The sequence below is a fragment of the Astatotilapia calliptera genome, chromosome 11, assembly GCF_900246225.1.
Source record: "Astatotilapia calliptera chromosome 11, fAstCal1.2, whole genome shotgun sequence".
NCBI lineage: Eukaryota > Metazoa > Chordata > Actinopteri > Cichliformes > Cichlidae > Astatotilapia > Astatotilapia calliptera.
This window is the reverse complement of record NC_039312.1, coordinates 1,795,001-1,817,489: the sequence shown is the minus strand read 5'-3', so window position 1 is coordinate 1,817,489 and position 22,489 is coordinate 1,795,001. Positions and strand designations below refer to the sequence as shown.

The 22,489-nt window shown below is 44.2% G+C and overlaps 1 protein-coding gene across 2 annotated transcripts in view; it reads left to right on the top strand.

The window, feature by feature from the left end:
- The first annotated feature begins 189 nt into the window (after positions 1-189).
- LOC113031387 (aldehyde dehydrogenase, mitochondrial) overlaps positions 190-22,489 on the top strand; it is a 32,565-nt gene continuing 10,265 nt past the window's right edge. The window contains exons 1-7 of one of the 2 annotated variants that reach the window (XM_026183427.1): positions 190-769; positions 2,812-2,916; positions 7,360-7,500; positions 8,526-8,605; positions 8,757-8,868; positions 11,364-11,492; positions 15,400-15,513. In XM_026183427.1, the coding sequence (XP_026039212.1) occupies positions 566-769; positions 2,812-2,916; positions 7,360-7,500; positions 8,526-8,605; positions 8,757-8,868; positions 11,364-11,492; positions 15,400-15,513 (885 nt within the window). In that variant the 5' untranslated portion in view covers positions 190-565. The remainder of the gene's footprint in view (positions 770-2,811; positions 2,917-7,359; positions 7,501-8,525; positions 8,606-8,756; positions 8,869-11,363; positions 11,493-15,399; positions 15,514-22,489) is intronic. The other variant, XM_026183428.1, reaches the window with a different exon arrangement.

Below are 22,489 nucleotides of genomic sequence, written 5' to 3'. Positions count from 1 at the left end.
GCTTATATGGATATCAATACAATAAATTCGTTTAAACTGACAGTTATATCATTAGCATTAAACTGGTATTTAAATGAAACATCAGCGCACTTCACACCCTGTTGTAGTGTGAAAAGTACAGAAAGACCTTGATTGGGCTTCTTGTCACTGGTTGACAATGACTGAAAACCCGCTGAAAACTACAAAAATGGCTGTAACCTTGACCTCGCTGAAGTGAAGGTCCGTTAGGAGTCACTGTAAGTTTGAAAGTACACAGACCAGTGTAATGGCGTGAGCCCATCAGAGATCTGGTGGGTATGAAAGGTTCCACGGGTGATCCTCCAGCATGAGTGAGATCCACAAACAGACTGGGCTTTTGATTCAACGTGATCAGTGTGGAAAGTGTTCGTAGGGCTCAATACAAAAAGCAGTTTTCACAGACTTCTACAGGACCGGAAGTCTCTTTGCGGTCTTCTTTTGGTAGAGCGCAGGTTGAAGGCACTTTTGCTTTACCTTCACTTTTCCCACCCTCGTCTGTCTTAATCCGTTTCCACGTGACAAGGCGTCATGAAAGTGGGCGGCCCTGATGGTGCTGCTCAGCCCCCCCGCCGCGACCTTCACCCACATCTCCCGTGTTTGCAGCTCGCTGTCTCGGTGTTCAGCAGCAGGAATCATGCTTCGCGCTGTGCTTTTTCGGAGCCTTCCAACACTAAGACGACTGCCGGTCTGTCACTACTCTGCAGCCGCCATCCCAGCACCCAGCACCCAGCCGGAGGTCCACTACAACAAGGTAGAGTCGCTCCAGCGGTTGTTACTGCGCTGACGAGATGTTGGATGTTAGCCAACTGCGTAATCAACAAGTGCGCGCAGCGTGACAGGAGCGCTATTAAAGCGCTATAAAGTGTATAAACTGCGCGGTGCTGTGCTTCCAGCACTCTGCATGCAGAGCTATGATAGGAGGGACGAGCTGCTCACAGAGCTAACAGTGAAGCAGCAACAGGTCACGCTCAGCTTTCACTTGGAGCTTATATAACTCTGAGCGCTGCGCCACGCTGAGCTCGTGGGATTTCACAACAAGATCATGAAGATTTAATCTATGCACGACAGAAACGGCCAGTATGGGATGATTCTTGTTTCTCCGGTATTTGTTGTGAAAACTCACTCAGCTGAGCTGTGCTCCCTCAGATCCTGCACGCAGTGCTCTGCAGTAACGGAGACCTTCTGCTGCGTGGTGTGCAGTGACTGAGCTCACGGGCAGAGGAGGAGATGGCCAAGACTGAGAAAGTCAAAAGAACTCCTCTTTAAATGTTGTCCTTGTGCTCATGGAGACTCTCTGAAGATCCACGGGTCACGCGTGTTTCTTGTATCAGCATGGTCCCTGTTACCTGCAGTTTCATAAAAGCCATCTGTTCTCTGATTGGATTGTTACATTTGTGATTGACATGGCATTGACCAATCAGATGAAAGGAAGAAAAATAGGGTCAAACTTCGTACTTGTAACTTGCAGGGTTTTTTGGCAAAGTCCACGCACAAATCTTTTTACACATACGAAACTGATTTACAAGTACACAATATTTATGACCACATTTTGAGCCCATATAGCCAGGGACGTGGTGTGTGTTAACACGGTCACTAAATACAAACCTCCCCACGCTGGACAGCAGATATGCGATACCCCCCCACACCTACTGTCCAGCTGACCATCCCACAGCTGTGAGAGTGTAAAGAACAAGCAGAGTGTTACTGATATGTGGTCAAAGCAGAGGCTTTTTCCTTTGTTGGAATTGTTGAATTTTGTTTTTCTAATTAGTAATTATTAACTTGATTCTCAAGCTTGTTTAACTTCACACAATTAAGGATTTTTTAAGTTAAGACAGTCAAAAATGGCTCTTTCAGTTCCTCATTTGTAATAACTGCCATTGGTCAAAAACTTTAGAGAGTTACATGCATGTTTCTTATTAAGAAATACATTTGAAATCACTTCTTACCTTTACTTTTCATGCTACATTAGAGTAACGGCATTATTTTTTGATGATATGACGTCATTTTCTGTCACGTTTGTTAGTGTTACTGTACCCTGTGAATTTTGTGCTGAAGGTTAATTTGAAGAAAATCGTGAATTGAATTGAAATCACAATATCTGCCAGAAAAATCGTAATTAGATCATTTCCTGAGATCGTTCAGTCATAAACCCAACTATGGTTATGTTTCCATCGTCACCACTGAGCGCGTCAGAGCTGTGCGTTAAACGAAGCATCAACACAAAGAATTGGCTTCGATGAGTTTCTTGATGAATCGTTGCAGCCTTGGTATAAACATTTACCTGCCAGTGTAGCAGCGGGCTGTAGTATACGTCTGTCTGCATTTAGCTGGTGTTAAAGTTTGGACTTTGTGGCTAAGAGTTCAGTTCGTTATTTAGTGAGCAACAAATTACAACAACAGTTGCCCAGAGACACTTAATATTAGGAAGCTAGTTGGTAAATTGGTAACAATATCACATGCAGTGTCATTGTTTCTATTAGACACCAGTAAATGACAGTTGTGACTTTGTGTAAGCTCTTTAAGAACACAATAAAAAGTCAAGCATGAAAACAAAATTCATTTTTAAAAATCACAGAAGTGGAAGTTCCTCTTTATCCTGCTACATTTAAAGATACAAAAGGAAAATGTCTGACAGAAGTCTGCGAGACCTTTGTCTTTATTTCATTAAAACATTCAATTGGCTTTCTTGAAATCAGTGTTTTACAGTCATTACAGGAAACAGTATTGAGTGTTTTACTTTATCACAGTCGCTGCACTCGTAATGATGTACTGACCTTTTTAATGTTTCAGCTCTTTATCAACAATGAGTGGCATGATGCAGTGAGTGGGAAAACGTTTCCTACGATAAATCCAGCAACTGGTGAAGTCATCTGTCAGGTTGCAGAAGCTGATGAGGTAAGAGTCTGTAAAGGTAAAAACACAAAGATATCCTGCAGTCGGTTGTTAACCATCTAAAGTAGTGATGGTAAATTTGATTCTTTTTACTGAATCGAGTTTTAATGAGTCACTCACCAAAGTGAATCGATTTTTCAGTCATTTGATTCACTGAGTCAGTCGACCAGAGTGTGCAAAAAATGTACATTTTCACTCAAACTTAATTTGTTTCTCTTTTCATGTAAATCCTACTGCTAAGATGAATGATTCTAAAAGAAAACAACTATTTTATAGAGCAAAAAAGAGCAAAAACATTTCTAAAATTAAGCAATTTCCTATCAAAATTGCTTAATAAACATTTATTTTATTTTATTTTAATATATTTTTATTTTTTATTTTATTAGTATTTTCCTTAAATGTGTTAAATATATATTTTCTCATCTAAATGTCCACTGAGCTGTGAGCCAGGGGGCGGTAATGCGCCTTAACATTGGTTGCCAACCAAGAAGAAGAAGAAGCTGTGAGCCAGGAGGGAGGGGGTGAGTGAGTGAGTGAGTGAGTGAGTGAGTGATTCGTTCGCTCGCTCTATGATTCAGCACAGGAGGGAGGGGGTGAGTAGCTCAAATGTGCTGTTAGCATGTTAGCAGAGCGATGCTACTGTGAACCGAGGAGCTATTTTCTTGATGTGAGCTTCTACTCAGGGTTTTTTCTTCCAGTTCAGAGCAGAAATTTTTTTGTTAAGATACTGGATGTTGTGTTTTTCTCCACAATTTTAATTATAAGCTAGATACATTGCTGCTAACAGCAACAGGGATGAGTCAGTGAGTCAGTTGGGCTTGTGAATCATGATTCATGAGTCAGTAAAGTGATTCTCGAGTAATGAACGATTCGTTCATGATTCGCGCATCACTAATCTAAAGTCTACGTTCTTCCACTAACCCATAACCTGTGGGACTGTTACTGTAGCAAAGTGTCTGTGTGTAACCAGATGTGAGTGGACACTAAAAGTACAGACAAGTTTTTGCCCAGCTGTTTTTACACCTTGTAAGTGATGAACCTTACAGTGTCTTTCAGGGATCATCAACCCTGAGCTCAGACTTACAGGCTCAGGCTGCGCCATCACCAGTTCTCAGCACTTTACCTGTGACACTGAGCAGCTGCTTAGTGCTGGCTGTGCTGGTGAAAGGCAGGCTCAGATGGACTGACCATAATGAATTTACCATATGCTGACTGTAGGTACATGTTTATGTGTGTTCATATTTAGTTCGTATTGGAGCTTTGTAAAAACCACAGTGTTATCTGTAACTGGGAGCAGCAGTGATTGCTGATGAACCAGATGAAGAGCAAACGCTCAGATCCATGTAAAAAACATACATTATAATAGTGTGGAGGATTTTTTAGGACTCAAGTATGGCTTCGTGTCAGAAGGCTGTGTGACTTGTAGCTGCTGACTTGTCTGTATTTTTAAACTTTCTGTGATTAAAATCAGTACATGCTTACAGATATGCAGAAATCCAGGAAGTATTCACAGCGCTTCACTTGTTCCACTGAGTGAAAAAAGTCTGCTTAATATACTTGCACATCTATTTCAAATGAAAAACAGAAATATAATAGAAGTATTCACAGCCTTTACCTGAGACTCAAGCATCTGTCAGATGTTTCTACAGTGACTTGATGGGAGTTCACAGGACACTGACCGTCCAGCCAATCTGAACAATAGAAAGGTCTTAGTCAGTGAGGTGAAGGTCACTCTGACAGAGCGCCAGTGTTGGACTGGAGAGAGGTGAATCATCTAGAAAGAGCCATTTCTACAGCACTCCACATGGAAGCCGCTCCTCAGTAAAAGTCACATAACAGAAACAAAAATCTGTGATGAAACAAAGATTGAACTCTTTGGCCTGAATGCTAACATCTTGTTAAAGACGTCTGCTAGGACATCAGTCAGCTGGTCAGCACAGACTGAGCACACGTCCAGGTATATCCTCTGGTCCAGCAGCTTTGTGTGGGTCGACCCCAGCGAGAGTCCTTCTCACACTGGCTGCAGTCAGGGACAGCACTTGGTTGTCTGGCGAGGGGATGGTTTTCCGTGCTGGCTCGTTGTTTTGGGTCTCAAACCTGGCATGGAATGTGTTAAGTACATTTGGGAGAGAGGTGTCGGTAACACGCTTACACGGTGGGGCCTTGTAGTCCGTGGCAGCGTGGATGCCCTGACACATTTGCCTCTTCAACATGCATGGGGACTGGGACGCCACTCAGGGTGGACTTAAAATAAAATTCTACTCTTGTTCCTATGAAATAGCACATTCCATCCATGGAAACTTATTTTATCATACAGTGTTCATAGTTTTCAGTCATGTGACCTAGTTGCTACCCTGGTGGATAAAACATTACTCCATTATGACAGCCAGTACGACGTGGATCATCTATTCATGAAGGAAACATTAAGATATGAAGAGAAACTAGGAATTTTGGGGGCTTGTGGTCCATATTTTGTCCCAGCAGCTTTATAAAAATCCCTGAAGGTGGTCACATCTCTATCAGAGCTCCACTGCTCAGATCCAATTGTAAGAAACCCAAGAATACATGTCAGACTCGACAGATGTCAGTGAGCATGTTAAATATTAAAGTTCATGACAGTGAACAAGGGCTTGTCTGGAAGGTTTTCCAGCAGAAACCCTCTTCTCTAATAAAACAAAAAGAACGTGGCAGCATGGATGAGGTTTGCAAAGTTGCATCTGAACAAACAAGCTGCTGAGTCATGGGGAGTGCTTATGACTTTACATTTATGTGTACATTTGACATGAAAACTTATGTCTGATCATCTACTTCCAAATAAGTTGATTATCTGGTTAACAGTGTTACTTCCTCGCAGCAAAGAGAGCCTAAAATCAGACGTACTTGACTCCCTGGTGTAATGCTCAAACACACTCCTTAAAGCAACTTTCCTGTAAGGTGGAGAGGAAATGGGATCTCACTCATTTAGATTCTCAGTTAGCCTGGAAAGCAGTCTATTGTTGTAAAAAGAAGCCCTCTGTAAATATAGGACATCTTACTAATAATAATGGATTGCATTTATAGCGCTTTACAATGCCACTATTCATTCACACACCGGTGGAGGCAGCTACAGTTGTAGCCACAGCTGCTCTGGGGCAGACTGACGGAAGCGAGGCTGCCATATCGCGCCACCGGCCCCTCTGGCCAACACCAGTAGGCAAGTAGGGTAAAGTGTCTTGCCCAAGGACACAACGACCAGGACAGAGAGAGCAGGGATCGAACCGGCGACCTTCTGGTTACAGATGTGCTTCCCAACCCTGAGCCACGGTCGCCCCACTAGTAACCCCAGGTTTCTCTTCAGCGCTGTATCCAGGCAGAGTAAGAGTCGGGCTGTGGTCAGCTGAGTATTCATTCAATCTTAATTAGTAACAACTTCACAGATTTCTTCACAAATACAATTTTAACAGTTGGAGAAAAAAATATTCATAAGCATCTCACAGACATGTCATTACTCACAGCTACTTTCAGTACTATTGATATTTAAATAGCGTCAATAATCACTTCCTCCAAATGTGTCTATTAGATCCCATTTCTTCAAAGAAGCTACTGTTAATTAATGTTGCTTAAATATCTCTATGAATGGGGTTTGTACAACATGCCTTCATTTAATGAAACCGTTACTGATTGCATAAAGCAAAAATGAAGACCAGCACAAGAAAGTGATCACCACGGTGATTCTGCTGTAGAAATGGGCGGCTGCAGCCCAACTGCTCATCTGCCTGTTACTGCTGAGGTCGAGGGTCAGGGTGCTGGGGTCGCCATTCACTCTGGCTTCTTGGCTAGCTTAGTGTTAGCATGCTGTCTTAGCAGACGCTTGCAAAGAACTGAAGTTGTGTTAGCAGCACGGTGCGGTTGTTTCTGTCCTGGAACCTGTTTATCTCGTCCTCTTGTGTGCAGAAGCACATGTCCACATCCCTGCTCTGAACTGCGTCGCTATTTTTGTCCTCTGCCACGCAATCTGAATCAGCTGATGTGGGTCTTGGTCCTTACTCCCCACACTCCCGTCCACGGCTGCCCCTCCCTGAGCCTGGTTCTGCCGGGTGTTTGCTCAAAGGCGGTCGTTTGATGGTTGTTGTTTCTGTGTGTCTTTACTTTACAACATAAAGTGTCCTGAGACTTTTGTTGCTGTGATTTGGCACTATATAAATCTGTATTAGTCTCAATTTTGTCTTTTCTATTTGATTGTAAATGTTTTTTCTTTCGTTATGGATATTTACAGTATCATATGAATATTGACGGATCGATCAAAAGAGGACTGGTGAATTATACTTTGTCTACTGACCACAATTTGAATGCACACGAATTCCTTCATTTGGCTTTCCTTGGCCCTAACCAGTGTTTGATGCTGTATTACTTTATAAACACCTCCTAACTAACTGCTCGGCTAATCCTGCACTGCTGTCTTTCCAGGCAGATGTGGAGAAGGCAGTGAAAGCAGCAAGTAATGCCTTCAGGTTGGGATCACCATGGCGACGGACGGATGCCTCTCATCGTGGCGTGCTGCTGAACAGATTGGCTGATGCTATAGAGAGAGATGCTGCCTACCTCGCTGTGAGTGATCCTTAAAGGCTAAAACTCTGACAGCAGCTTTTCTTGTACTTCTCTGTTCATCGTGACCACAGTCATGTGCAAAAGTATCTGATGGAAATATTTGGCTCTTTCTGAGATAGTCATGCATGAGCAAACTTTTGTAAATATATCTTTTGGCATTTTTCAGCTTTATTTGATAGACACAGTGAAGAAATGACAGGAAAGCGTGGGGCAGAGCGAGGAGGGGCCGCGGGCTGGCCGCCCTCAGCCGTATGGCATGTGGCCGCCCGCTCAGCGCGCTGAGCTAAACCGGCGACCGCACGAGCAGACATTTAATCCTCGTTGATGCATTACCTCTATTTGCAATCATAAAACTTTCAGTGTTCTTGTGAGAAGAGTTGGTAGAAATAACTTTTAGACGTCTTCCAGATGTTGCGACTGCTTTTTCTGTCACTGAGAATGTAGCGCACTGGCGTCGGTTACATCCACCTATGCTGTGTTAGTGTCGAGCATCGTAACGACAGGATTTAAAGAGCTGTGGTTCAGAGTGAAGTTTGTGAATGCCTGTGACTCAACCCTGTCCAAACCAACTGAAATAAACGATCGGATTACTGGGAAAATATTCTACAAGCCAATGTGACAACAGTTTGTCTACAACCATCTGGCCACGAGAGCAAAGGTTCTTTATTTTTCACTTCAATTATGAAAAAGTACAAAGCACAAGTGTCATCTTTTCTGTGCGCTCTCATTTCTGAAATACTTCCTTAAGAAGCCCGTGTTCCCGTGGGACATCGGACTTTTTCACAGGACTGTTTTATCGTTTACTGTGACCTGTTTGGTTCACATTCATCAGGGTTTGATGATCGACTGTGGAGCTTGGGTAGCATTGCTGTCATCTACAGCGTCTCTCTGCAGCCTGTAAAGATGGCACTAACACAGCATTGTTCCTTTATACGACATTTGCAGTACATGGAGCCTCATGATGTTGCACTTTTGTTATGTCAATGTTTTCTATACCATGTGAAACTGTTGTGTTGTTTCCACAGGAGCTTGAGACCCTTGACAATGGGAAGCCCTATGCTGTTGCCTATGCAGTGGATCTGCCCACAGTAGTGAAAGTTTTCAGGTAACAAACACACAACAAAGTTTTAGAGCCTTTCAAAGTGTATCTGAAATGATGTTACAAAGTCCAATCATTTCCTTGTTATTTCTTGCTGAAGCATTCAGCTGCCTCCTTATCCAACCCCGCAGTGTGTAAATCCACTTCTGTTGTGTAGATATTATGCAGGCTGGGCCGACAAATGGGAGGGAAAGACCATCCCCATCGATGGAGATTATTTCTGCTACACTAGACATGAACCCATTGGAGTCTGTGGACAGATCATACCGGTAAGGAAGTAGAAAGATGCTTCACATATTCTCTTTACACCTGCAGAGTGAAGGCTGCAGAGTCACCCGTGACCTCTGTGTACATACAGTGTGGCATGAAATGAATGCCTCAGTGGGCATGTGAAACGCTAAGTTAGTGACAGCATGATTAAGAGATGAAGGAGCAAGTATCACCTGTTTGGAAGGGTTACCATGGCAACGTGGCTTACGTTTAAAAAGTTGCATCTAAAAAAATTTCAAGACTTGACTGAAGAAAAGTCCAGTGATATGAGATACTGATGAAATCATAATTTTCTGTATCACTTTAAGTTATTGCTGATAAAACAGGTTCTACACTTGGTCACATTTTTGCCGTGTTGTGCAGAACGACGTGTACCAACATACATGAAGAGGGTCAAACCTAAAAGGGACCAGGTCATTGTTTTACTCCGTCCTGATAAGAACAATCTGAGCGCTGACAGAGGGTGTGCGACTTTTTTACATGATTGTATGTTTGTAACAGCTTTTGCTACCGAATTGTAACGAGGTAAATGTCACTTGGTTATCCTGTGATTGAAAGACACAGAGTAGTTTTATCCTCAGCCGAGCTCTGCATATACGCACAGCGATCCATGTATTTATAATCTGCCCTTTCCAGGCTCTAGTAGCTGCTGTTTGCTCGTTCTGACAGTCTGGACCGCAGACCGTCCAGCTCCTCTCTCTCCCAGGTCCCAGCATGCTACTGAAATAGGAGAGGCCTGCCAGCCCCCCCTGGCACTGTCCCCTGAACCCAGTGTACCACCCCTCCCCTGCAGCTGAGCCACAGACCACGATACACCAGATATAGCTATACAGATACAGCATCATTGGATATTAACACTGAAACAACAGTTACTGCTCTGGTTCATGGTCTTAGAGCCGGCTCTATGAAGTGAACGACACGAGCCGGCTCCCAAGGTTTGTTTTTTTGTCTTTCTCTCACACTTTTTTCTGCTTCACTCCTCACGTGAGAAGGGGGCTTGCGCTGAGCGGGGGGGGGGGGGGGGGTAGTTACAGTCGCAGTAGCACAGGAACAGAGCGGGAGGGAGAGAGAGAGAGCCAGGGACAACAACGTCACATTACAAAGGTATAGTAATCATCCACAACTATTTTCAGTTGCAGATGATAAAGGATTCAGAAAGTTTATTCATGCAGTGAATCCTATGTATGCAAGTCCAAGCAGGAAAACACTCTCCCAAAAAATCATCCCAGGCCCATATGACAGAGAAGGTGCAACTTTTGCACATTTTAATTTAGATTTTATTGTGTTGTGGTTTGCAGTGTTTTGTACGGTGGCCCTGAGAGGCCAAACGGACTGCAACTTCAGTGTTTTGTGTTGTTTCACTTTAAATTAGTTTAAAAGGAAAAAGCTGAAAATTTAAATAGTTAAAAGTTGAAATGTGAATAGTTGGTTTTAGTATTATATGATTTATTTATTACATTTTATGTGGAGTGAATAAATAAAAGTATATTTACGGTGGCCCCTAGAGACAAAGCACGTACAAACTCCAAAACACATTCTTTGTGTTTATTCTGCATTTACTTCACTATATTGCATAAATGTCAGTTAGAAGCTTAGCCTCCTAGGACATGGTGTTTTCAAATGTGGACATCACATTTTGGGTTATTTAGACCAAAATACTAAATTTTACTCTACAACAGCCTGATATCCACATTATGCTGTCACTGTTCTATTGAAATTTAAAACTACATCTTCATATGTGGATCTCATTTTTCTCAGAACCAAAAATCAGTTAATAAAAAATCAGGCAATTCTTTGTTTTTACAGTCATCAGCTCCCAATCAGCCCAAATAGCAAAGAGAAATTAAAATGCATGCCACGAAAGAGTTTGGGTCTTAGAAGGTTAAATTAAAGGTTGAAAAAAAAAAGTCATTGCAACTCGGCTATTGATCAAGTAATTGCGATTAATCGCAATTAGTTACAGAAAATTGTGAGAGCACGTACAAACTCCAAAACACAACAGAAGTGCTCCAGGATGCTAGGGGGCAGTGTTGAGCTTTTGTTACCTCGTGGCTACACAAGCCAGCAAGTACCAACGACCTGATTTGGTGTGTGGTAGTAACAGGTAAATTATTATTTGAATATATATGAGTGCCTGTGTATAAATACACAAACAACACACATATGCTTTCAATTGTGTGATTTAAGTGATCAGGGTAGCTGTTTTGGAAGTTCAGTTAACTCTAGGAATTTGTTTTGGAGTTTGTACGTGCTTTTTCTCTTTAGGGGCCACCGTATATGTTTTTAAAATATAAAATATAAAGAGAAAGAGCCGGCTCTTTTTAGTGAGTCGAGCCGAAAGAGACGGTTCTCTAAAAAGAGCTGGAATTCCCATCACTAGTAGAAACGATATGGATGATTTCCTTTGTCACAGAAGTGTTAATACAAGCAGGATGTGGATATTTTATAGGTGAAGTGTCAAATTATCTTTACTTATAATTGTCTCCTCCTGCAGTGGAACTTCCCTCTGCTGATGCAGGCGTGGAAACTTGGCCCTGCCTTAGCAACTGGTAACACTGTGGTGATGAAGGTCGCAGAGCAGACGCCACTCACTGCGCTTTATGTAGCCAGCCTAATCAAAGAGGTATGTTTCAGTTTGTAATCGCAAAGTATTAGTCATCACAAATGTAGTGCAGAGGAACGTCGACATCAGTATTTCAATCTTTTTCTTTGTTATGAACTTAAATTGTGAAATCTTGTTACATAATGTAGAGAAATGTGTTGTAAAATCAAAAGAAGTCCCCAAAATATCCATAAATATTTTTGTGCATCTTAACCTGGTCTGGGCCCGGGACACTGCAGCATAGACCTCGTCAGCCTCCTCTGGGGGACACCAGGTGCTCCAAAGCCAGCACAGAGATGCAGCGCTGCAAACAGCCCCACTGCAAGCTGTCTGCTGTAGCTCGATGAAACCAAAGGAAGCACATCATAAGCAAAAAGCAGAGATACGATCCTGAGCTCGCTGAACCTGAAGCCTGGCTGCTGCCTTGAAATTCAAATCAAATCAAAATTTATTTCTATAGCACATAATAAACAACAAAGTTGCCCAAAGTGCTTCACAGTCGGTCAGAGCAATAGCATAAGACAGAATAAAAAAGAAACGGTTAAAAGGAGGCAGGAAACAATATGAACAATACGGGTAAAAAAAACAAATAACATATTAGTTTGAATCAAAAGCCAGACTGGATGGACTCGGAGGAACGAATATAAGGAGGGAGGTTACTCCAGAGTCTGGACTTCAGACGGGACCTCGGTTGCGTCAGGAGCATTTGATTGGAAGATCAAGTGCCTTATTAGGGATATACAAATGAGTTTGCATAGATAGCTGGGAGCCAAATTGTTTAAAATTTTAAAGGTATGCAAGAGAATTTTTGAAATTGATACGATAATCAACAGGGAGCCAATGTAGGTTGGATAAAACTGGTGTGATGTGGGGAAATTTCTAGTACCAGTTAAGAGACGCGCAGCTGCGTTTCAAGCTAACTGGAGCCGGTGAACAGAGGAAGGTGGGAGGCCCGAGTAGAGGGAATTACAGTAGTGTGAATAAGCTTTTCGAGGTCCTTCAAAGGGAGGTATGGCTTTGCTTTAGATATCTGACGCAGCTGGTTGAAACAGTTTTTACCACAGAGGAGGTCGATTTCTTGAGTTTGAAAGAGCAGGAAAACACCAAGGTTTCTAACAGTGAGCGAGAGATGGCTAGCAAGGGGCCCTAAGGCATCAGGTACAGTGGGGCAAAAAAGTATTTAGTCAGCCACCGATTGTGCAAGTTCCCCCACCTAAAATGATGACAGAGGTCAGTAATGTGCACCAGAGGTACACTTCAACTGTGAGAGACAGAATGTGAAAAAAAAAATCCATGAATCCACATGGTAGGATTTGTAAAGAATTTATTCGTAAATCAGGGTGGAAAATAAGTATTTGGTCACCTCAAACAAGGAAAATCTCTGGCTCTCACAGACCTGTAACGTCTTCTGTAAGAAGCTTTTCTGTCCCCCACTCGTTACCTGTATGAATGGCACCTGTTTGAACTCATCATCTGTATAAAAGACACCTGTCCACAGCCTCAAACAGTCAGACTCCAAACTCCGCCATGGCCAAGACCAAAGAGCTTTGGAAGGACACCAGGAAAAGTATTGTAGACCTGCACCAGACTGGGAAGAGTGAATCTACAATAGGCAAGCAGCTTGGTGTGAAAAAATCAACTGTGGGAGCAATCATCAGAAAATGGAAGACATACAAGACCACTGATAATCTCCCTCGATCTGGGGCTCCACGCAAGATCTCATCCCGTGGGGTCAAAATGATCATGAGAACGGTGAGCAAAGATCCCAGAACCACACGGGGGGACCTGGTGAATGACCTGCAGAGAGCTGGGACCAAAGTAACAAAGGTCACCATCAGTAACACACTACAACGGCAGGGAATCAAATCCCGCAGTGCCAGACGTGTTCCGCTGCTGAAGCCAGTGCATGTCCAGGCCCGTCTGAAGTTTGCCAGAGAGCACATGGATGATACAGCAGAGGATTGGGAGAATGTCATGTGGTCAGATGAAACCAAAGTAGAACTTTTTGGTATAAACTCAACTCGTCGTGTTTGGAGGAAGAAGAATACTGAGTTGCATCCCAAGAACACCATACCTACTGTGAAGCATGGGGGTGGAAACATCATGCTATGGGGCTGTTTTTCTGCCAAGGGGACAGGACGACTGATCTGTGTTAAGGACAGAATGAATGGGGCCATGTATCGTGAGATTTTGAGCCAAAACCTCCTTCCATCAGTGAGAACTTTGAAGATGAAACCAGGCTGGGTCTTCCAACATGACAATGATCCAAAACACACCACCCGGGCAACAAAGGAGTGGCTCCGTAAGAAGCATTTGAAAGTCCTGGAGTGGCCTAGCCAGTCTCCAGACCTCAACCCCATAGAAAATCTGTGGCGGGAGTTGAAAGTCCGTGTTGCTCGGCGACAGCCCCAAAACATCACTGCTCTCGAGAAGATCTGCATGGAGGAATGGGCCAAAATACCAGCTACTGTGTGTGCAAACCTGGTAAAGACCTATAGTAAACGTTTGACCTCTGTTATTGCCAACAAAGGTTATGTTACAAAGTATTGAGTTGTATTTTTGTTATTGACCAAATACTTATTTTCCACCCTGATTTACCAATAAATTCTTTACAAATCCTACCATGTGGATTCATGCATTTTTTTTCACATTCTGTCTCTCACAGTTGAAGTGTACCTCTGGTGCAAATTACTGACCTCTGTCATCATTTTAGGAGGGGGAACTTGCACAATCGGTGGCTGACTAAATACTTTTTTGCCTCACTGTAGCTGTTCCAGCGGGGTGTGACTATCAAAACTGTAACTTCGGTCTTATCCTGGTTCAGTGTGAGAGACGTGATAACCAAGTTTAGTCTCTCTCATTTAGACAGTCAAATAGGGCTTGCAGAGAAGTAGAAACATCCGATGTCAAAGGGAAATGAATTTGTATGTCGTCGGCGTAGCAGTGAAGGAAATGTTATATTTTTAAAATATTAATCCTAACGGCTGCATGTACAAGGAAAAAAGAACTGGGCCGAGCACAGATCCTTGAGGAACACCACAGTGAATGGGGCAGAGGCCGAGGAGTGCTGCCCCATGGCTACGGAAAACGACCTCTCTGAGAGACAGGATTCAATCCATGAACTCATGAGCAACTGGTGACAAAGAGCAAACTCCCACCCAGCCCAGACTGAGAGAGGAATCTCCTCTCCAGCGCTGGCACACACTGTAGTCTGGGAGGTGTGATTTCCTCGGGAGCTGGAATACAACCTTTGGTACCACTATAGGGAGGAATGCTCTCCAACAGCCATCCCATAACAGAATTAGGTTTAATGTGATCTACCAGAGGGGCCAGGACACTGGAGAGCTTATTTTAACCACCTCAGCAGTCAAACGTGCGGCCATTTGTCAGTGAGCCAAAATGGATCAAGCAGCAGGACAAGGATCCCAGCACAGCAGGAAATCTACCACAGAGTGCCTGAAAAGGAAAAGAATTAAGGTCCTGCAGTGGTCTACTCAACACCAAGACCCTAACCCAACTGAAGTATTGTGCTGGGACCCTCAAAGAGCTGTGCATAAACAAATGCCCACAAAGCTCAATGAACTAAAGTATCGTTGTAAAGAAGAGCGAGTAAAATTCTCCGGGGGTGATGTGAGAGATTATTCACAGAGAAACCATCACTGCGACTTGCTGCTGAACCCGGGGGACGTCCTACACACTGCTGCTGCATTTTGGTTTCAGTTTTGGGAGATCAATAATGACGTGGTTTAACACATTGTGTATTGTTATTCATCTGAGTTGTATTTAAATCGTATAGGACCTGGTAAGGACGACATGATTTAAAAAATGTCCTGATGTGTTAAATTTTATTGAAAGAGAGAGTAATGTATTTTTGATGTGACCCTATACACAAAAAGCCAGGTTTTCCTAAGCTTTGGTTCTGTTCCAGGTGGGTTTTCCTGAAGGTGTTGTGAATATCCTGTCTGGCATGGGACCAACAGCTGGTGCTGCCATTGCAAGGCACATGGATATCGACAAGGTGGCTTTTACTGGATCCACAGAGGTACGACAGTTATTGCCTTTTGTGCCACGAGTTGTTGGTTGGACAGTAACATGCTGTATGTTTGCTAAAACTCATAAATAATTACTGGCATGGCCGAAAGAACGAGTGGCAGAAATGAGCTTCCTCCAAAGGGTGGCCGGCCTCTCCCTCAGAGATAGGGTGAGGAGTTCAGCCAATCCGGGAGGGGCTCAGAGTCGAGTCGCTGCTCCTCCACATCGAAAGGAGCCAGCTGAGGTGGTTCAGGCATCTGATAAAGATGCCTCCTGGGCGCCTCCTGAGTGAGGTGTTCTGGGCATGTCCCACCAGGAGGAGGCCTCGGGGCAGACCCAGGATTACATCTCTCAGCTGGCCTGGGAACGCCTTGGTGATCCCCTGGATAAGCTGGAGCTGGGGAGAGAGGGGTCTGGGTTTCACTCCTTAGGCTGCTGCCCCGCGACCCGCAGATGGACGGAGGGAATTATTGGCACGAGGGGCTGGAAAACTAAAAACAAGTCAAAATATCCAAACCCTCTTATTCTGCACCAGCTGTCGGGCTATGTGATTGAAGCCAAACATGATATGGAGCAGAAAGTGACCACGGCCCAACAATGTGCTGTAGGCCGGCTTTTACTTCAGTTTGTTTCTGCAGCAACATAAAAGGGAGAGGTTTAAATGAGTCCACCACAGAATCACAAGGCTGAACCTGTCTATAAACACTGATATACATAATTAGAAGACATAAGGCTTCTAGAGTGCAAGCTTCACTTTTAGTTTGTGAAACAATTATGCCATTGTTCTTACAAACGCTAAAAATGAAAGATTTGCTGGGTCCTGTCAGAGAGGTGCATTTTAGATGGACTGCAAATGGACAGGCCAGGCAGAGAGCATTCAGACTGCATAACAATAGTGAACATGTGTGTGTAAATGCCAGAAATATGTGGAGCTCTGTTCTAAACATTTCAGGTGATATACAATGATGAAAATAAGGTCAAAGGAAACCGAAGCATTGCCATTGTGTGTACAACGATTGGTAATGCTCGGAATTTAAACTTGTTTTCCAAATATTTAGCAGTCGTAGCAGCAGTGATCACAGGCAGCATTACTCGATCGGACAGCATCCAGCCTCAGAAGTTTGTCCCCTGAACGGGAGACTCCAAATGCAGCCGCAGATACAGTGGGGCAAAAAAGTATTTAGTCAGCCACCGATTGTGCAAGTTCCCCCACCTAACATGATGACAGAGGTCAGTAATTTGCACCAGAGGTACACTTCAACTGTGAGAGACAGAATGTGAAAAAAAATCCATGAATCCACATGGTAGGATTTGTAAAGAATTTATTGGTAAATCAGGGTGGAAAATAAGTATTTGGTCAATAACAAAAATACAACTCAATACTTTGTAACATAACCTTTGTTGGCAATAACAGAGGTCAAACGTTTACTATAGGTCTTTACCAGGTTTGCACACACAGTAGCTGGTATTTTGGCCCATTCCTCCATGCAGATCTTCTCGAGAGCAGTGATGTTTTGGGGCTGTCGCCGAGTAACACGGACTTTCAACTCCCGCCACAGATTTTCTATGGGGTTGAGGTCTGGAGACTGGCTAGGCCACTCCAGGACTTTCAAATGCTTCTTACGGAGCCACTCCTTTGTTGCCCGGGTGGTGTGTTTTGGATCATTGTCGTGTTGGAAGACCCAGCCTCGTTTCATCTTCAAAGTTCTCACTGATGGAAGGAGGTTTTGGCTCAAAATCTCATGATACATGGCCCCATTCATTCTGTCCTTAACACGGATCAGTCGTCCTGTCCCCTTGGCAGAAAAACAGCCCCATAGCATGATGTTTCCACCCCCATGCTTCACAGTAGGTATGGTGTTCTTGGGATGCAACTCAGTATTCTTCTTCCTCCAAACACGACGAGTTGAGTTTATACCAAAAAGTTCTACTTTGGTTTCATCTGACCACATGACATTCTCCCAATCCTCTGCTGTATCATCCATGTGCTCTCTGGCAAACTTCAGACGGGCCTGGACATGCACTGGCTTCAGCAGCGGAACACGTCTGGCACTGCGGGATTTGATTCCCTGCCGTTGTAGTGTGTTACTGATGGTGACCTTTGTTACTGTGGTCCCAGCTCTCTGCAGGTCATTCACCAGGTCCCCCCGTGTGGTTCTGGGATCTTTGCTCACCGTTCTCATGATCATTTTGACCCCACGGGATGAGATCTTGCGTGGAGCCCCAGATCGAGGGAGATTATCAGTGGTCTTGTATGTCTTCCATTTTCTGATGATTGCTCCCACAGTTGATTTTTTCACACCAAGCTGCTTGCCTATTGTAGATTCACTCTTCCCAGTCTGGTGCAGGTCTACAATACTTTTCCTGGTGTCCTTCCAAAGCTCTTTGGTCTTGGCCATGGCGGAGTTTGGAGTCTGACTGTTTGAGGCTGTGGACAGGTGTCTTTTATACAGATGATGAGTTCAAACAGGTGCCATTCATACAGGTAACGAGTGGGGGACAGAAAAGCTTCTTACAGAAGACGTTACAGGTCTGTGAGAGCCAGAGATTTTCCTTGTTTGAGGTGACCAAATACTTATTTTCCACCCTGATTTACCAATAAATTCTTTACAAATCCTACCATGTGAATTCATGGATTTTTTTTCACATTCTGTCTCTCACAGTTGAAGTGTACCTCTGGTGCAAATTACTGACCTCTGTCATCATTTTAAGTGGGGGAACTTGCACAATCGGTGGCTGACTAAATACTTTTTTGCCCCACTGTACCTGCAAAAACACTGCAGTAGTCAGTTACAGGTGCAAAAACTCCATTTGATGACAGGTAGGGAGAACCAGCCCATGTAAACTGGTCTTAGTGAGGGACCGTGCAAACCACAGACTACAGCTGTAAAAGGCTGTGGGGGACTGCGAGCGGGCACGTGGTGTGGACACCCACATCTGTGAATGAGAGAACTCGAGAACGAGGCAACATGGGATTGAGATTAGAGCAGCAATTATTGATAAAGAATCTTTTTTAATGAGCAATAATAAAAACTCAGACATTACAATGTTTAATGGTTTAAATGAGCATCTGTCACATCTGTCAACGCCTCGCAGTTTTACTGTGTACATTTTTATTGGTCTGCAAAAAAACTTTTATTTGTATATCTTACAAAAGCCTTGACCTGTGGCCTGGTGCACCCCCAAACAGTAAAGGTTTTACTGGGAAAAACATGTTCTTCGTCTCTCCCTGAGGTCAGTGTCTCTGTAACAGCTCTTTGCTCTTTGCCGTGCGTACAGACAGACTTCATCACTGCTGCGGTTGTGTTACCAGTCTTCTTATTAAAAACTGGGCCTGCTTGGGCTTAATGTTGTCATACCTTATATTCACACACTGCTCGTAGATACATTTCTATTGCTCGTCTAGTTTTAGTCAGAAATGTGGTTAAACATCATCATTATATGACCCTGAATGTAGAAACCAGGCAAAATTTATGTCGTAAAATAACCCGTCGTAGTCGCCTGAAGCCTCTCCCGGCTTTCTTAAGACTGCTGATGAATAAATAAATAAATACATTAATAATATGATCAGCCCTGGCGCAGGGGGCCTCTTGTGCATCGGCCTAACTGGGGGGCTCTTCAATTGGCGGGGAGGTTGTTCCATCCTTGCAGGAGTCCACTCTGCAGGTGGGGGAGAGACATAGGAGAGGTGGAGAATAAACTTAACCTGGGTGTCTGTTGTCTTGTGTAGTCTGGGAGACGACTGAATGTTGGGGTGGGTACAGTTTCCTCTGCGGTGGGGTGGGGTGGGCTGCCCCGGGTCCTGTGGGGCTTGGCAGTGCTACCGTAGGCCCCGGTCTGGATGGACCTGGGCTCCCTTGCCTTGGTGGGTACCAGAGGACGGGGGTGCCTACTGGGGTCAGCGGGGGAGCTGGCCCTAGGGAGGGGCATCCTCCCCTCCCTTCTTTTCCTCCCCATCCCCGGCTGCCTCCCTCTTCCCGCTCCACCACACTCACCCACACGGCCTTGGGGTGCGGGTGTGTCACGAGGGTGCAGGGGAGACATCCCCCCCCCCCCCCCCCCCCCCGTCCCCTTCTGGCCACCTGTGCCTCAATTTTATCTCACAACTTAGACATCCACATTACTCACACTCTCATAACACACACATACATATAGGGCCTTGAGGGTGGGCACGTTAACGGTGTCCAGCGGACGGTCTGTGTACTCAAACCTACCTCTGGCGCCGGTGCCCACCTCTCAATTTTAAACCCATGTAGACATTGAGGATTCTCGGGAGGGGCTGCGCTAACACCTGCTGCTCTCTGGCAGCAGCACCATGCTCTCCCGGGTTTTAAATGCACTTTAGAACAACACGCAGCAACACTACACATGAGCGGGAGGAGGGAGGTATGGGGTCTTCACACACCCCCGTTCTCTGCTGGCCATTGGGGCGGGGGGGCTGGGAGGAGATGTTGGCTGTCCGATTGGCCTCCCTGCTGCTGCGGAGCCTGGGACGGTCTGCTTGCCTCCACCCCGGGGGGAAGGGTAACATCTTTTGGGTCTGGATGCTGTCTATATGTCAGGTCGGGTCTTAGACTCCACCTCTCTGGGAACTCCCAGGCCCTCCAAGGCCTGTCTCCCCTCACCACACTCCCTGCCGGTAACAGATGCCCTCAGGGATCGGTGCGATGGTGGTTCTTGGTGTCCGGGGCTGGGCGCTCAGGTATGTACCGGCTCACTCCCGGTGACTACTTGGCGGGGCCTGGCGCCTGTTGCTCGATCAGGCCTCTTCCGGGGCACGGGGGGCCCTCGGGCCTCCGGCCTCTGGGCCTGCGGCTCGGTTCACTCTGGCACAGCTGACTGCCGACAGAGCCAGCGGACACGCCGGTGCAGCCCCCTCTAGCTTCTGCTCGGTGGCTACTGGGTGATGCCTCGTCTGGGGATCCTCAGCTCTTCCCAGGAGGGTGGCACGATGCCCCTCCGGTGGTCCTCCTTGGGCTCTCGCACTCTGGGGCCTCTGGATGTCTGGAGCCTGGATCTCCTCCATGCCTGCTTCATGCCCTGGGGGCGGGGCTATGGTCCTCTACATCCTCTTGCAGACCATTACATGTGGAAACCTTTTGAATACAAGCGCGCAAAAGCCCAAAATTACACCTTTCTTGGCTGCTACTTGAAAGCACATTGTGCGCTGTCGGTCCTGCGTGCTTCTCTTCTTCTCTCAACAGGTGATCCAGGAGATTTTTTTTCCTTTCTCACTGTCCCTCTCCCCTTCTGTTTTTCTTTTCCTTCATCTTTCTTAAAAAAAAAAAAAAAAAAAAAAAAAAACATTGATCGCTGGATATGATTGTTCTAATAAAGCTATCATTACTGAAAAAAATAATATGATTAGTAAATTACATTATGTAGATGTCGTAACGGTAGTTTTACTAATAATTTGTGGATTTGTTTTTAACTCTCCTTCCACACTCTGACAAATGTCAAACACTAATAATAATCACAATGAGTCCTGACTATCAAGTGTGGAGTCCTGTCACAGTGTAAAATAAACACTGATAAATGAGACAAATGACAAACTCAAACTTTCTCTTATGCCTGGCTGTGATTTTAACACAGTACATGTTCTTCTGTGGAGGAATCACTGACACAAAGTATTTACAGAACATTGTTATAAAAGTACTGCTCTTCTTTGTGTTTCGCTGAACTTTATGACAATGTTAAAATGAGGAATTTTTGCTTCAGCATCATTTGCATCATTACTATTATTTTTATTACTGTTGAAATCCCAAGTATGCAGTCTGGAATACATTACTGAAACTGGTGTTAAGACATCTACAAACTTTGGGATATCATGTTGAATTTATAATAAAGTATAGCTCAAAAATGTGGACAAGTCGTTTCCACTTGATGGAAGGATCTAAAAAATCAGAATAGACCTATTTATAAGCAACAAACTTATATACAGCTATTTACACAAAGTGCAGCTAATGCCTCAGCAATGTTTGTGCAACTATTTAAACTGTTGACAGAAAACTCTGATTCAAAATCCATCATTTCTCTGGGAAGGGTTCTGATTCTGTGCTGTGTTGATCTGGTGGAGCCGGCACACAAATACAGAACGTCTGGATCGGCTCTGATCCTATTACCCAGCAGGCAATGCAGAGTTTACATGGAGCTGATGGGTGAGGGCACTCGCCTAATTCTGCAGTAGCCTTACCAGCCACACCTGTTCCAGCAGCTCCCTCTAGAACAGGTCACCTCAAACGGGCTCTTACTTTTAAAAGGCTGGAATAACCTGTTAGAGCTATTCATACTAATGTTTCACAAAGGGTTAAAAGGTGAATGTGCACAATTTAGGCTTTAATTGCAAGATGTTTTATTAAGAGGGGAAAGCAGAAATAAATAATAATCAAACAGAATCAAATCACCTGAGGTTTACTTATCTACTCCGAGCTAATGCTGACTTTGTTCTGATCTTTGTGAGCAGAATGGTTGGACAGAGTGCATTTCTCTTTGTGTTACATGCTCTGGGTGGAAATCTAAATTTCCTTAATTTTATAACCTAACATGGCAAAAATGATCTATGGTCCACCTGGGCCTTACACAGAGCTTCTGTCTGATTTCTCAGACTTTATATCTAATTTAGTTCTGAGCTCAGATAAAATAATTATTGTGGGTGATTTTAACATCCATGTAGATGCTAAAAATGACAGCCTCAACATGGCATTTAATCTGTTATTAGACTCAATTGGCTTCTCTCAAAATGTAAAAGAACCCACCCACCACTTTAATCACACTCTAGATCTTGTTTTAACATATGGCATAGAAACTGAACATTTAACAGTGTTTCCTGAAAACCCTCTCCTGTCTGATCATTTCCTGATAACATTTACTTTTACAATAATTGATTACACAGCGGTGGAGAGTAGACTTTATCACAGTAGATGTCTTTCTGAAAGCGCTGTAACTAAGTTTAAGAATATAATCCACCCACTAGAGAAATAGTTTGC